This window comes from Amblyomma maculatum, chromosome 4 (genome assembly GCF_055883805.1).
Source record: "Amblyomma maculatum isolate TAMU_Amacu chromosome 4, ASM5588380v1, whole genome shotgun sequence".
Taxonomy (NCBI): Eukaryota; Metazoa; Arthropoda; class Arachnida; order Ixodida; family Ixodidae; genus Amblyomma; species Amblyomma maculatum.
In genome coordinates, this window is record NC_139347.1 from 118,373,378 (window position 1) to 118,390,604 (window position 17,227).

The 17,227-nt window shown below is 46.6% G+C and overlaps 1 protein-coding gene across 1 annotated transcript in view; it reads left to right on the forward strand.

The window, feature by feature from the left end:
• Positions 1 to 13,830, forward strand: part of LOC146192224 (uncharacterized) — a 40,899-nt gene extending 27,069 nt beyond the window's left edge. Inside the window, exons 2-3 of the mRNA XM_084600026.1 lie at positions 3,405 to 3,494; positions 13,591 to 13,830. Coding sequence (XP_084456152.1) covers positions 3,405 to 3,494; positions 13,591 to 13,782 — 282 coding nt within the window. The 3' untranslated portion in view covers positions 13,783 to 13,830. The remainder of the gene's footprint in view (positions 1 to 3,404; positions 3,495 to 13,590) is intronic.
• The last annotated feature ends 3,397 nt before the right edge of the window (positions 13,831 to 17,227 follow it).

Consider the following 17,227-nt stretch of genomic DNA (forward strand, 5'->3'; position numbering starts at 1 on the left):
CATTGTCTGCAAGAAGCCTTTGCAAGCTTACTAAACTTCCTCTTGTGTGCCTTTCAGCACATGTCATAGTGAAGCGATTAGTCGGCATGGTGCTCTGCATTTCCCGGCAGCAGCAAGCCATCGCACAATCACGGGAGGCAAGGCGACTGAAGCGTTGTTTTGCCTACCACGCGACAGTCACTAACGACGACAGCGCCACCGCATTTTCGTGACGTAGCCGGAGTGAAGGAGGTCTATACTCCACGCGCTGCGAGAAACCTGCCCACCAGATTTACCTTCTTTGATATACTGGCGATCTTGTTCAAGAAATTTTGTGTGGCAGATTTGTTGATTCTGAAGAAAATCAAATCGTTGCGGTTCGCGCGGAGTATACCACTTTTGTCCACGACTGTACATACAACACACCAGCCCGTTTAAACGCACTGCACCCCGGGTTCTGCGACCCCAAATATAAATATTGCGGGGAGAAGGCAAGCCTGCACCACATGTTGTGGACCTGCCTACACAATCCACCTGATGACCCAAATGCAGGTCCAGCTATTGATGGGTGGAAGGCTGCCCTATCCAGCTCTGGACTAGAGGCCCAACGGGCCCTTGTGACATGCGCGCGGATGGCAGCGGCAGCCGCTGAAGCCGCGGACTACGGACCCCACCTACACATACCCCTACCATATATTAAAGTTTTTCAGTCAGATAGATTTGCACGCAGCCAATAACAAAACGTCATGTTTGCAACCGGGGCGCTCACATATGCCGCAGAAGACTTGGGCAAAACGTAGGCTCAGCTCTCGTAAGAATACATGGGAGCAAATGTTTTCATATTAGTTTTCTAATTTTGCAGAGTACCCACTGTGTCGTTCTTTTTCTCAGGGCCACCCTAGACATCGTTGAACAGATTGAGAAAGTATGAAATACCGTTTCAAAGGCGGAATATTTTTAAACACGACAAAGGTCATAAAAGTACGGGTCGAGAGAACTAGTCATAGAAATATATCTAAGCCAGACATACCGTAATATTTATCTCATTTCACGGAGTACGTGTGGAGGCTGCTAGCTGTTAACAGTTGGCGAGTGCTTTGAAGAAATGTGCGGTGAAGTATTCTGCGTAATTCCCAGCTGGGAAGTGCATTTTCATCAGTTCAGTTCAGTTGAGTCGTTTAGTCGTGTCCAACTCTTCATGACCCTATGGACCATATCGCGCCACGCTTTCCGGTCTCTCACTATCTTCCTAACATCACATAACTTCATCTGCAGCGCCTAGAGGATGCCATCTAACCATCGCGCTTGCTGCCTACCCCTTCTCCGGTGACCATCAACCTTTCCCAACATCAAATCTTTCTCCAGCGACTCCTCTCTTCTCATCAGATGCCCAAAGTACCTGAGCTTTAACTTTAGAATTTGACCCTCCAATGAGCAGTCAGGGTTTATGGTCGACAGTATCAACTGATTTGATCTTCTGGCCGTCCAAGGAACTCTCAAGGGTCTCCGCCAGCACCACAATTCAAACGAGTCAATTCTTCGGCGGTCAGCCTTCTTCAGAGTCCAACTCTCGCATCCATACATCACAACTGGAAAGACTACAGCACGAGTTATACGGATCTTGGTTGGCAGTGTAATGTATCTGCTCTTTACGAGGCGGTCAAGGCTAGCCATGGCTCTCTTTCCCAGAAGCAGGCGTCTCCTAATTTCATGGCTGCAGTCTCCTTCCGTGGTAATCTTGGAGCCCAAGAAAAAAAATCTGTCACAGCTTCCACTTCTTGTCCCCTGATGCTCCGGGCCTTGATAGGGCAAGACGCCATGATCTTTGTCTTTTTAGTGTTCAGTTTAAGCCCAAACTTCTCACTTTCTTCTTGTACGCGCATCAGAGGTCTGTTGAGTTCCACTGCACTTTCTGCCATTAAACTGGTATCATCCGCATATCTAAGGTTGTTGATACGTTTCCCAGTAATCTTCACGGCAGCTGAAGACAATTGTTTTCATAACGCTGCTCAAATATCTGCAGTGATGCCGTACATACCTCTAAAAGATTTGCTATCATCTAGGCGTTTTCTTAATCACGCAAACTTCTCTTCACCCAATAAACTGCATTACTAAATTTGCTTACAAATAGCGGGCGACTACTGTGCTCAAGGACGCGGGATTGAATCCCGGCCTCGGCGGCCGTTTTTCGGTGGAGGCGAAAAGCTAGGCGCCCGTGTGCTGTGCGATGTCAGTGCACGTTAAAGGACCCCAGGTGTCCGGAGTCCTCCAATACGGCGTCTCTCATAGCCTGAGTCGCTTTGGGATGTTAAACCCCAAAACCAAACCAAACTAATACCGGACGTTCAAGGTATGCATCCCAGACAAGAAATAAATTCAAAAGCACTTCTAGAACATCATTTCAAGGGAACGAAAGAGAACGACCAACAGTAGCAGACGGCAGTGCATATGACGCTGGCGTCTACGAAGACTCCTTCCTTGGTTTGGTTTGTGGAGTTTAATACCTCAAAGCGAATCAAGCCTTCAGAGACGCCGTAGTGGAGGTCTACGAAAATTTCGACCACCTGGGGCTCTTTAACGTGCACTGACATCGCACAGCACACGGATCAAATCCCGGACGCCGCGACCGGGATTTGATTCTGAATCTTTGTTTTTTTTAGTGCAGCTTAACAACTGCACCACCGCGGCATGGCCGAACCCGACTTGTGTGAGAAGGGGGCGGGGGGTTCGGTCATCTGCTGCTGACGCGGTTGGGTCATCGCGCTGAGGAGTGCATTCAGTTTAAAAGCTTGTATTATTCACGCGGCACTATATAAGACGGAATTGTAGCCTGCGAGGCAGCACATAGGACAAGATGAGGACACAAAGGATAATGAGATTTTCAGGTATATATATCGGTCTGTACGACACACATATTTCGTGGCATTTTAAAAATAAACTTTAAAATGAAGTAACATGCTTTGTCGTACTTTTTCTTCCAAACAATCGCAAACTGTTAACCATTGGCCACATTTTTTGGTGCTTTCCGAAACCAGAAAATTATTTTGGTAAGATTTCTTTACACGTGTCTTCATCATTCTCGCTCTCGGTTTGTATCCCGTTTTAAAATATCGCTCATCTGTAATTAGATTTCATTCTTTCACAATCGTTTTTACGATGCTTATGGTTGCTCTGCACCGAAGGATACTACAGGTGCTGTATAAAATGGGAAAACTGCTTTGAAAATGACTGGTTCCATGTATTCTTATGCGCGCTGACTCATTTGCACCCCTGTCAGAACAACCTCGCGACAGCGGCGCCACTGAACCTTCTTTACGTCACAGATCGATGTTGTTCTTTAAACCAAAGTGCAATTCAATTTTTATTCTATTGTTTCATGGAGGGGACCTGGTTATCATGCTTTGTTGCTCCCCTCTTTTCCGAAGACGTGTCCACTGGTTCACGGCAGCAAGGGCAAAAAAAAGGACAAATCAACTTGGTACTATTTCAACACTACCGACGACGCAAGGGAGCTGGTAAGTCCCGTGACTGACATTTCTATTGTTACTTTGCTACCTTCTATATAGAAACTGCAGTTCAATATCATATATATGCCTTTGTGAAGAGTGGAAGGTGCTTCTTTCGCAGTATTTTAGCCCTGTGATGAAACTATTACCAAACAGAGGCCCGAAATGAGCTGCTATATTTCGTTAATCCTTCTTATGCAGTTTGCTCTGTTTGCCTATGTAATGCTGGCGTCAAATTAAGGCATGCCAGAGCTTGAAGCAGTATAAGAGGCGAGATTTCAGGCTGGGCGAAAATAGCAGATTATATCTCATATTATGTCCCTACCAGAAGGACTGTTGGCTTGCGTCCGACCCTGTATCGAGATTCTTAGAATTGGTTCGTAGTCTGTTGGCGTGCTAAATTCCAAAACCCAGAATATTAAACGGCACACGTTCAAGCATAGTGTGCGAACAAAGAGGCGCATTTTATAATACATCTTGAGAAGTAAGCAGATGGTACGTGTTGACAGTAATCCGCGTCGCCGTCTATTACTTAGCTAACCAATAGCAATAGTAAATATTATCGGCTTTTTAATATACGGCTCTATTAACCGAAATACAGATATGCATGCACTTATACCTTGGTCGTATCCTTAGCCTCTTGTTTAGATAACAAGAAATGGAATTAGAGCGGACGCATGAAAGTAGTTGGATCAGGATTTTCGATTTCTGATTTTGTTTTTAGCATCACTTTCTGGCAACGAAACACCGTAGCCACATATAAAAAACAAAATCACAAACTGGCCATTTTAGAATGAGCGCCGCTTAAAAACTGAGAGCGAATGGAGTGACTATAGTCGCTCCAGCGCATTGCGAATTACGCAAATCTCGCCATGAGAGAGAACCACCATTCAGTGTCACTGTAAAGAGCAGAGATAAGAAAATGAGGTCTTTGGTTTGTTTCAGTGTAGAAGTTTCATGAGCAGGGGTAAAAGTGCACGAAGCGATGAAGGAATGAGGCTAACGATAAGAAAATTCTTTGAAGGGCAATTTGTTTTCAGCATTCGCATTTTCTTTGACCATCATTCATCCTTACGGCATTTCGTGGCGGATGAGAGCAACGTACAACTTCAGCCATAAGGATTGAACTAAAGTAATCGATAGTTCTGCCTACACAATAGTTCTGAGACCTTTTTGTAAGCTATTTCGTGCCAAAATGTATGTGCTGATATACCTCTGTTCTACCTCCTTTTAAATGACCAGAGCTTTGTGAACGGGCTCATTAAGGATAGTGCATTTTCATCTCGCGGCGGAAAGATAATACGATTGCTCCATGTTATTAAGCCTAATCCAGCTTACTCAAATAAAATACACTTCTGCAACTGACACAAAATGTTGCATCTTTATGCCGAAAGTTGCTGAGAATTTATACATTGCACATAATAACAAACGTATTACTCCGATACCATATTTTTCTTTTCTTTTTGTTGCGGGGAAATTCTGTATGCAGGTTCTGAAAGTGGGCGGGGTTTTAATCTCGAGCTGAGCCTCACTGGGGATCGGAAAACAGAGTATATTTCAGAAAACAAGTCGAATATAAAGAAGAGTGCGCTTATGAGGAGGTTTGGGACGTAAATTTCGTACAGATGAGTTACCTGTTTTCTTGAAGCCAGGAACAAAATAAAGTTCAGTGCTGCACCTCGAGCCATGTTTGCCCCGCATCGCCGCGTATGGTTTCGCCGCGTCCCGAGAGTCACACCTTTCCAGGGAAGCGTGCTACAGCAAACATTGAACAGACAAGTGCTCCAGGGGACTATATGTCATCAACGAAGCAGGAGAGAGCAGACCGCAGAGTAGGATTTCTCGAGTCTTTTGAGGCTCTCTTCCATACCTTCGGTCGTGCAGTGCATGGCAACAATGTTCCGAGGGGTGGCTTGAGCTTCATTTTTTTTTTTCTAGCTTAAGCCCGGTTCACACTGTGGGAACACAACAGCGGCATATACAAAACACGTCCGCCCGTCAAGCCGCGGACTTGTTTCCCAAGACACTTGTTTCCAAACAGCTTGTCACACTGCACAAGCAGCTGAGAAGCAAGGCAGGTTGCCGGGGTGTTACGTCGGTATGGCAGACTTGGGCAACGAAAGCTAACTGCAAAAAGCGGCTGTCAGCAGTATTTGGCCCGTTAGCTGGCTGAGCGAAAACTCCGCGACAACACACCACCCAAGCATGCACGTAACCGTGAATAATCGTTTTTTAATGGTTTTCATGCTCGCAAACAGCACTTGAAAAAAAAAAAACTCCCCTCCTTCGCTTTGTGTGCCGCGGTATGGCGTCTTCTAAGCACTGGGGCAGGGTTTCGAGTCGTTACCAGCTTTGGAGGAGCCTCGCCGTGGCTCCCCTCCTCTTTTGTGCGCCGGAGTCACCCGCGGCTGCACAGGAGCGTCGCCCAAGTTATGTCGGTGTGACAAGGAGTTCACCAAGGATTCCTGCAAAAGTTTCCGTTCCCTGTAGCCGGGCGACAAATACGTACTTCCGGACAGTTCGTGTTGAAACAGTGTGACAGGGTAGCTGGCATTACGTGAACACGCTGTCGTCCATTTATCAAATGTTTCCGCAGTGTGAACCGGGCTTTAGTTGCGTCATCATATGTTCAGTGATGCGTTCGCCTGGAGCTGCTGGGTTCATGGCCCAGAATTAACGAAGTATGCCAGAGATTGACCAGTCGGTGCAAGATAGTCGCTTCACTGTATTAACAATTCATTGAGATTTATCCAACCCTGAGAATAGTACCATCATCATCGACAGCAGCAGAAGCAGTAGCAGCCTGACTACAACCACTGCAGTGTGACTGTCTTCTGTCTCAAATAAAATTCTTTTTGGTCGAGTTGGTTAATCTTGAATTTAGGAAACTTAGCAGCTCTATGGCATACAAACACAACAGAGGAGAAGGCGACGTCACACAAGCGTTTGTGTCACGTCATGTTTTTTTTTTCTGCCTTGTGGTTCCATGCTTTCGTGCTGTTAGATTTCCTGAATGCAAGATACCGGAAATAACCCGGTCCTTTAGCAGATTAATTTACGAAGTATTTGCACACTTCCTAAGCTCATTCGAACACCGAATTTGCGGGTTATCTTATTCAGACGCCGGTAGTCCACACAGAAGCGGATCGTGCCATCTTTCTTCGTCACCAACACTACGGGGGAGGCCCAAGGGCTATGAGATGGTCGTATGATGCCCCGTTGAAGCATATCGGCGACATTGTCACGAATGACGCGGCGCTCAGTGGGCGACACGCGATATGGTCGCTGCCGCAGGGGAGCATGAGGACCAGTGTCGATTGCATGAGAAACGGTCAAGGCGCGGCCCAAGGAAGGCTGGGACACATCAAAAGATGCACTGAAGCGCTGAAGGAGGGCGACTATTTGGTCCCGTTGGGCGGACGTAAGGTCGGTCGCGATAGCTCGATGAAGGGCGTCGACAGGAAGCTCATCACTCGTAGCAGCACAAGACGTCAGGGCAGCGACTTGAGGAAAAATTTCAGGTTCGGAGAACATGTAAGTGCGATCAGGATCCAGCTCTTCAATGTAGCCGAGGCACTCCCCGCGAAGAACAGCCGTTGGGCAGGGAAAAGGGTTGGAAGCATAGATGACACAGCTGCCATCAGAAATTGTTAGAACGGCGAAAGGAAGAAGGAGGCGGTTATGGTGGGCGGAGGCGAGTTTGGGCGTAAAGAGAACAGGAGGGAGGGCAGATGTCGAAATAAGGGGAACGAGAACAGAAGAAAAGGGAGGAATGTCGGTGTCTGCAGCTACAAGGAGTTTAGCAGGGCGCACAGGCGGGTCACACAGGGAAACATTACACACAGGGGAAAGCTCAACTTCAGCACGGGCACAATCAATCGCAGCACTGTGAGTTGACAGAAAGTCGTAGCCGAGGATGATGTCGTGGGAGCAGTCGTAAAGCACCACCATCTCGACGAGATACGTAATGTCTTTGATGCAAACTCGTACCGTGCACGCTGCCACAGGGGTGATGCGCTCTGAACTGGCCGTACGAAGCGAAAAGGCAGAAAGCGGCGTCGTGACCTTGCGAATTTTGCGGCGAAGGGTATCACTAATTACGGAAACGACAGCACCTGTATCCACCAGCGCAAGAATGGGAAAACCTTCTACGAACACTTCAATAACGTTGGCGGGAGAAGGCGGAGGACTTAACGAGTTCGTCAAACGCGCAGTTCTTGCCTCCGGAACTGCGGCATTCAGTTTTCCCCTTGCGTAGGGCCCTGTCGCCGGACCATTGGCGAAATGTAACGTCGGCGAGGCGAAGGCGAACGGCGTGTCGAGTACTGAGCCCGAGGTGGAGACGATCCAGAAGAGACGTTGCTCAAGGGCGGCTCGGGATCGTAGTGGTACTGACGGACTGTGTTCTCAGGATGAAGCGGGCGCTGACGGCAAAGGCGAGCGACGTGACCCGGGAGCCCGCAAGCATAGCAAATTGGGCGATTGTCGGCGGTTCGCCATGGGTTCGTAATGCGGCGTCGCGGTCGAGGGATCTGAGACTGAGGGGCCATGAAACGAGGTGGAGCATAAAATGTAGGGCCGTTCTGGTACGACGATGTTGGAAGCGGACCGCGCGTTCCAGCGGTTACTTCAGCGTAAGTGAGTGGTGCTTGCACAGGAGCGATGGGAACACAAGAAGGCAGCGCTTCTGCGACTTTCTCCTCGATAACTTGGCGGATAGCCGGCGAGATGGATGGCGCGTTGGCCGGCGCTAATTGCGAAGTGCAGACGGTCGGCTGAACTGGGTGGAGGAGGGACAGCTGGCGTGCAACTTCTTCGCGGATGAAGTCTTTGATATTCTGCATAAATTGAGACTGTTCCGCAGACGGCATGGCCAGTGCCAAGCCAGCAATGCCGGCAGGTGTGGCAGCCCGCCGCGTAGAAGCGCGTTGCTTTCGTAGCTCGTCAAACCTCTGGCACAGTGTTATAATGTCGGATACGGAAGTAGGGTCTCTGGCCGACATCATATAGTACGCATCATCAGTGAGACCTTTTAGAACATGTGTGACTCTTTCGGGCTCGGGCATGGACGGATTGACCCGCTTGCAGAGGTCAACCACGTCCTCAATGTAGCTAGTAAACGTTTCTTCGGGACGTTGAAGCCGTGCATGGAGGCGTTGTTCGGCGCGGAGTTTACGTACCGCAGGACGGCTGAAGACATCCGCGAAGTTCTTCTTGAAGACAGACCACGTCGGAAGATCGGCTTCGTGGTTTCGAAACCACAGATTCGCCACGTCCGTGAGATAGAAGAGGACGTTGCTCAGTTTGATGGAATCGTCCCAGCGGTTGTAAGTGCTGACGCGCTCGAAAGAGGCCAGCCAGTCGTCAACGTCGTGGTCGTCGGTACCACTGAAGAAAGGTGGGTCACGGGGGCGTTGTGCCCCGGGACAGAAAATGGTGGCAGGAGTGGCAGGGATGGGCGTCGATGGTTGGCTGGGAGCGTCCTGCATGGTTGTGACCGAAGGCGGTAGCGTGCGGTTCCGAAGTTCCAGGGTGAAATTTGCGAGGAGGACTGGGGCGACGACCGAACCTCCACCAAGTGTAAGGTGTTTATAGGAGCACCAAGACCGCAAGCAACGTCCGCAAACCAAAGCGACGGGGGTATCGTTCTAATCAACAGGGCAGTGCCAACAAGGCTCCGGCTCCACTTCGTCTACCTCTTCGGGTTGGCGCGCGAGCTGATGGCGATCGGGATTACTACACCGCTCTCTACTGCACTTGTTTTTTTCTTTTTCTCGAAGCCTATCCTGCCACCCTTTGCGATCATCAGTCATCACGTATGCGCATCGCATGTCTGGCCCATGTTCATTTCTTCTTCGTCTTGATAAGATTGTCCAACTGGCGCTATCTTCGCTACTCAAGCTACCCGGTTCCCGTCTATTTACATTGCATCTATATTTTAAGTCGAGAGCCTTCAATGGCTCATTCCCACGTCCGTCTGGCATTACATCCAGTGCCTGGGATGATTCATCGACGAGCGCAGCTGTCAAAAGGTGACGTCATCTTCGTCGATAGGTGATGCTGTCGGCGCAGCGACATCTATGCGGCATCGAGCGCTGCTCCGTCCTCAGTACGGGCAGTGTGCGGAAAGCTAGTGGAGGAGGATGGCTCCCAAGCGGCGCAGCTATTTCGCACCACGTGTTTCGGCTCAGCAGAGGAAGGCAACTCTCCGAACACGAAACGGCGAAAGTTAAACGAACTCAAGCATCAGCGGCATGTCAGCAGCGGCTAAACGCGTCGCCAGGCACAAGACAGGGAGGCTGAACCGAGGTGCAGTCAACGAAGGCGTGAACAGCGTCAAGCCGCTTCGCCTGATACTAAAACTCAATGCCATAAACAAAGCATTCACAAAGAAACACAATGGTGGGGTCTCAGTCGTAATAAACATAGGCCGTCATTGGCAGTGGAAGTTGCGCGACAAAGGCTTTCGCCTAGCGCACTTTAGGCTGACAAAGTGTCCCTATAGTCTTCTAATACATAGCCGCAATTCTAATTTTTTTCTCAATTCAAGCTGAACTCTATCCTTAAGCTGAGGAGTTTTCCCGCGGGTGAGGACAGGTAAGATAGAGCTTCCGTATACTGTCATCTCGGAGAATACTGGTAAGCTGCGATTTATAATCTGAGCGCACCTGACAAATTGACTTCACGGCACTCTTGTTCGTCCAGATATTACACTTTCATGGTCCGGATTTGAGGTCATTAACATTACTAAATATAATGCACCTCTTTCCTTTTGCAGCGCATCACCGCCTTTCGTAAACTAGTGTTCCTTCTGAGGGTGCCAAACATTATTCTTGTCTCCGTCATGTTACGTTTTAGGCGTACCATTCTTTTACTGTCTAGGTTCTTAATCGTCTTTTTAGATTTTTCCCTTGAGTTACTCATCATGGCAATATTTTCATTGAATCACGTATTGCTCGGGTATATAATCTCCAATTAATCCATAACTGTTCCCATACCATGTCTCTGAACGCTTCCTATAAGCATGTCGTGGACAGCGCTGGAAAGGTTCTGTCTCTATGCGTAGCACTCTTAATTATGACGATATTATTGCTATATTTATAGAGGTCTACGGCAGCTTTGCAGCCACCATTGATCTATTGCAGTATTGTATGATTCATCTACACCTCAATTCCGCAATACCTGCATGACTAGTGGAGTTTCGACTAAGTCAATGCTTGCGCTTAATCGATGAAAGGTATGCATATAATTTGGTCGTATACATACGAAGAATCACCTGTTGATAGTGTTGGTATACTTCAAACATATATTGTCGAGTACCCTTTACAAAAGCGTGCCTGGTTGTTAGTTGATTTGAGTCGAAGGTTTTCAAGAATCTAATATTAGAGATTATCTAGCAAAAGCTTTGTAACAACGAAGAGTAAGATTATAGTTGGTGATTTTTTTAGTCCATGATCAGCCCCTTCATATGAAATATAATAATGGCAGCTTTCTTTCACGATTACGATGCTGTCGAGGACATGCGGCCTTGCGTGGATACAAGGTGACTGAAGTTTCTAGCAGGATCTCTCCACCGCCCTTCACAAATTTGCGTTTATCAGATTCTCCCCATTTTCTTTGCTTCTAAGGCTTTACCTTGTTCTTTATTGTGGGAACCACTGGTTTCCCTGAACTGCTGGCACTCTCATCATCGACTTGATTCATTTGGCTACGGTGTTGGTCAGGCTACACCACCTGGCTTTATCCATATTTGCAATGACATTATCCAACTTGTACATTAATGTATATATCCGCGTTCTACCAATGTTTGGCTTCCTCTTCACTACTGGTAAGCTTCTCCTTTACGGTTTTTTCTGTTCCATATTCAAACCTAGAGTTAAGAAAACACGCAAAACAAGCAGGACGGACGCAAAAGAGGCAGATCGGATGACGCGCTCCTGGCAACTGATTCTCTTAATGAAAGACACGTGCAACATATGGGTGCATCGTCGCACCACCTAACAAACTCATACACGTCAGAAGGATAAACCTTGAAAAATTATAGATTCGTGGTCAGTACAGAATAGGCTTCTGGTTTTTAAGCAGAGGGGATACGCAGCGCTCATCGACGGTTCATGTTCCCTTAATATTTCATCCAAACTGCGCTCTGTCTGATCAACGTATATCTGACAAACGCTGAATGATTGGTTGTCGTTTCCAGTTTTAGCACACTCGATGTTACACATGCATCTTTTGCTCTTTTGATAAGAGAATATATTTCTGACGTGTACGGGTAGTGTGACGGCGCACCCATAAATTATACGTGCCCTTAAAAAAGTGACCAGTTGCAAGTACCGCATCAATCTGTCGGCCTCTCTCGTGATCGTCTTGGTTGGCGCTAAATGATTTCATGCAAAAGGCACAAAAGCAAAGAGTTTTTTTTTTTTTTTTCAATCAGTGGGTACCTTGAGGCCTTACAGTCTTATAATCACTGAGTCGCGCCTTGCCGATTACCTCTACATCCTCCATAATGGCGTTGTTATTGTACAATATGGATTTATTTCATTTGTATTCTCCCCATTTGGGCTTTCATATATGTCTGTTTCATTTCATCCGTTTGCTAAAGAAGGTATTATTGATTCGTAAGTTATTGCGTTTTACTGTTTCTATATTCTGTGCTATAACCACGTGATTGGGGGTCTCCTGTCTACGTCTTGCCTAACTACACAATGAAATAATCCTTCAAAACAGTGTACTCGGTTTTTATTTTACGCATTGAAGATTCTACTTCTTATAGCATCTTTGGACGGCCTGGTCATTATGACTAGATGTAAGCGCACAGTTTATACCACTTATTAAGCCTAATTACGATGCCTGTCAGCCCACCATTAATGCTATAGAGCTCTATAGCTTACTACGCTCATACACGGCATCTAGTTCTCGTCTCTCCTCTAAGCAGCGACGGCATTGAACGTTACCAAACATTTTCCGCGGACATTTTTTACGTGCACCTAACCATACTAAACACTGATATGCCACTTAGTGCCAACAAGTTGCTGGGACTGCAAACTAGTCTAACTGATTAATGTTCTATACAGCGTTAAACCTTGTTAGGCTTAGTATTCAATGGCGACCTGTCTGTAGTCCGATTTCTTTACCTTCCGCTCCCATTCACGCCGGACCACCGCCATGGTCAGCATCTCGACAATCACTCACATCACATGAAGACGGCGTTATTTTGCTCTGGTGAGGTATTTCGGTACTGGTGGTGACCGACAAGATCAGGTCGCTCCGCAAGCCTGTATACGCGATTCCTTCCATGCACGGCCTCTTTTTTTATGCAACTACGTGTTCCTCGGTGCATGTTCACCTAAAAGTAGACCCCTTATTCCTGCCCGAACATTTCTCTACCGTATCAGACACTCTCCGCGTTCCCGAATTATCATATCAGCCTTATGTTGATGTAGAACACTACGTTTTCTTCCAACCCGTTGCAATTCACTCTCCTCATTTTCAACATCCATCTCCGCAAAGTGGCGTACTTGGCTAGCCTCGGGTCATGCATCCGGCGGACCTGTTGGCCTTGATGAAACTGGCTCAGTACATTCTCGACCTCAATACTACGTCTCAAAGAAGTTTTTCCTCCTGCTTTCCTGGTGGAAAATATCGGGAATTAAAGATTCTCTTACACTCTAGGTGGATTTTCTACAGCTACACCAGCACTGCATCTCCCCGTGTTACTCAAGTACTTGTTTGGAGCACCATTTAAAGAGTACGGTCAGCCTCTAAAGTTTTGGCGTATGGGAATTGGTAAAATCCAGCGGGCGATGATAAAAACAAGGTGGTTCAATTCGTTTCAATGGTCCCTTGATTACCCGGCTCTGAGCAACAGACTTGAAATAATTCAGTTGCGTGAAACAGTTGTGCCCTGGCCCGCGGCGGTTAAATCTTTAAATATGTGTACATCATCGCTTGTTCCAAGCGCAGTTTAAATGGTTTGCTATGCCCTTTGTGCGTACATTCTGTATAGTTTATTTCCATCACTGATCGCGCTACTCCTCGTTTCCTTCCACAATGTTTCCTTCCATTGTGGTTTTTCTTTCTCTCTCTCTCTCTCTCTACGCAGCTGGTGTCGGCCGTCTCACATGAGGAGGAGGAGGTACACTTTGCCGTGGCCGTGTTCAACCTTGAAATGCTGAACCAGGACCCCACGTGTCCGCCTTTCGATCTTAGCGCCTTCAAGCTTGTGGATACGAGGATGGAAAGGCTCGCGAGACGAGCGCGGCTGTCTCGGTCACGGCTGTTGCCCGGACCGTAGGATGTCGACTGATCCCACGAGACTGCTTAGGCTTCCACACTCTGCTCTGCGGACGACCACTTCCGAAAGATGCCGAAGAGGCATCATGCAAAAAAAAATAAAAAAAAAAAACCTACGATCGTTTCTGTGGTCAATACTGACAACTCATTTAAATACAGTGCTGCGAGACGTAAGACTGAGAAAATGGCTTTTTGGACGAGTTTGTTGAAAATTATTTTAAAACATAGCTAGAGCACGGAGAGAGAAAAAGTAACAATGTGTGTTTGTCACTTTGTCTATCTGTCAGTGCTCTAGCACTGTTTTAAAATGAACAGAGAACTTGAAATGCTATCAAGGGGATTTTAGGTGCATTCAGATACCACTTCATGAGCCTAAAAATGTAAGGTTACAAGAAATCTGTTATTTGAGCCAAGTCATAAATATCTCTTCAAGCCAAGTTAGCAATAATTTTGATTTTGTTAGTATTTCATTATCTCGCATGAGTAAATACAACTTTAGTCTCGTGCGCGTATGTTCATCAACATCATCAGCAGCATCAGCCTGACTATACCCACTGCAGGGCAAAGGTCTCTCCTATATTTCTCCAATTAACACGGTTTTGTGCTAGCTGCATCCACTTGAGCCCTGCGAATTTCTTAACCTCATCCGCCCACCTAACTTTCTGCCGCCCCCTGCTACGCTTTCCTCCCCTTGGAATCCAGTTTGTTACCCTAAGCAACCATCGGTTACCCTCTCTTCGCACTACATGTCCTGCCCATGCCCATTTCTTCTTCTTGATTTCCACTAGAATGCCAGTAATTTCTGACCCACTCTGCACGGTACGTTCTTGTATGTTACTTATGGGAAAAGATGAGTTGCAGGAAGTATCTGAGCCGTATGGTGTTCGATTAAACAAGGAAAGCAAGCGAAAAAGTGAAAAGAGTATACACATAGCGCTTGCGTGAGTCTTTTCTAATTACTACCACGTTTTTCGCGCCCCGTTTCGCTAGAAAAGCGACATCGTCAGTGATAAGCACCTGATACAACAGAAAGAAACCGCAGGCGTTACCTCGAGCCACGAAAGAATAAACATTGCGAAGGGAAGGTGAAAGTGTGCGCTGGAGTGCCTTTGGAAGACAAAGGTTATCACCAATTACGCAAGATGTAGCACTAACCTCAAAATTGAGTCATAAGATGCAATCTCTGATATTAGGTTTCAATATTATCGGCTTGTGTAATTGATTTATTGAAAGTGGTCCTCGTGAGAAAGCATAAAAGCAGTCGCGAAAGGATTCCTAAGGATACAGCCTTGAAGCAGCACCGTGAACTATGCCTAACAGCTTCTGCGCACAAAGAGCCTCGCGGATAACACTGGAGAAATCAAGAAGGCCAGATCCAGAGGGCAAGGTCGTGAAGGCAAGGTAAGGTATGCCGTATCAGCGTTTAATCCGATGGAGAAAACCCAAGCGCGTGCCGGAGCCGGCGCCGCGGGACGATGATGATGGTATGTACAAGAGGAAGAAGAAGATCATGGTATGTACAAATGAAAGAAGGTCCGTGGAGGGCTCACAATATTTCATATGCCTTCTCCCACATCGTAACCCATCATAATCTTCTTTCTTCTCCCCTTCCCCTTCCCCAGTGCAGAGTAGCAGGCCAGATTTGAATTATTCCGGCCAACCTCTCTGCCTTTATTTTCAATAAATCCAACTATCTATGATAATCATGTATAATTAGACAACATTTCTGACTATCCACACCTGAGAATAGACATTTTTCGAACCAATTTAAATAATTAGATTTACAAACCACTGGAAAAAAACACTATTTTTGCTAAGCATCTTAAGTGTCGCATCTCACACATGTATTGCAGTTTCACTGCTTGCTCACCATTCAACCACAAAGAGTGGAATAAGTCTTGCATATAAGTTATGGTTTCGGCCCACACATACCGAATATTGTTTCAGTAAATTTCGGAGCATGCCAATTTCCTTTGGCTTTTTGTGAACTGCAAATTTCTCTTCTCTGTTCGCTGTGGCAGTTTCTGACCGTGGTCTCACGGACGTATAGCTATTCCATGTGGTGTATTACAGCTAGAATTGGCTAAACGATAACCCGTAGCTTGCGGCAAGAATTTTCGTCACGAGCTCATGGAGGCTCGGGAGCAGTAGCAGACCACCTATTGTAGGGCGCGCCCTCTGCTGTGGGCTTGAGCGCCAAAGCATTGACAGTTTTCGCTACCGGTATTTATATTTTTAGTTCTTTCTTACTGTAAAGATAAATTCAAAATTAGCTGAACTTGGTCGGTCGGTCGGTCGGTCGGTCGGTCGGGACCGGTTCTCTTTTAATTAAAGCAATGGGAATGGTTCTCTATAAATTACGCTCTCGCCGCGGTATGTTGCGCCGCAAGCTCACTGTTCGCTCTACACCTGTTGCAGCAGCAGCACCAGCGGGCGGTTTTTGCCTGGTTTCGCTCTCATCCACTGGTTTCGTAGAACGCGCAACGCCGAAATAAAAGAAAGCGTAGCATAATTCCTTTAGATGCACGTCTCCAGTGTATTCCACATGTGAATAAGCCTTTATAACAAAATCTTCCAGTTAGAATTATAAAAAATACGGATCAATCTTCTTCAAAAATAAGACGTGCATACATGACAGATACTGCTCTCTTAAATGCAGAAGGTTGTGTATTGATCCATTCTTTGCAAATATTCATACTGGGCTGACAGTACTATAAGTAAAGTTGTTAATGCCAGGTTAGCTTGGTGGCATGTCTATGTGGTTTAATGTTTGCAAAGAAACTGGCTATGAGGGGCGCTGCAGTGGAGGTCCTGGAAATTTCGATCACTTGGTGTTCTTTAATGGGGACTACATTGTGCAGAAGGTGGATGCCTTGACGATATCGCTTCCATTGAGATGTGACCGCCGCTGCTTGGATCGAACCCGAGAGAAATGAAAACCGAAGCTTTTCAAGCTCGCACTCCTCGATATCACCCTGTAAAAACATCTAGGAAGACTACGGCCACCAAATTTCAGTTTTATTGACACCAGTCGTAACTTTATATTCTCTAATATGAATGCTGGCAATTGCTGTCAAAGTTGATCTAATTTTTGTGGACACCACATTTTTTCTGAGTTGCGCATAGTTCATTCAAAAATAACTATTTCGAATAAACTGTAGAAATAGCAAATAATATAGAAAATAAAGTGCTTCTGATACTAACATGAGTCTTATGTTCATAACTGGAAATGCGGTTTCTCCAGTGGCAGGTGTGTCTATTTAGATGTTTTACGTTAAATAAATTCCTTATGCCCAAATGGAGACGCTATTGGGACAGGTGCTCAGCGCCGAGACTCTCCCGGCAGGCGAGCTGCTTTCGAAGCACTATTTAATTATTTATGGCTGCAACAACGCTCGAAGCAATCGCCCCCAAAACGCACACACACGTACACACATGCCGTCCTG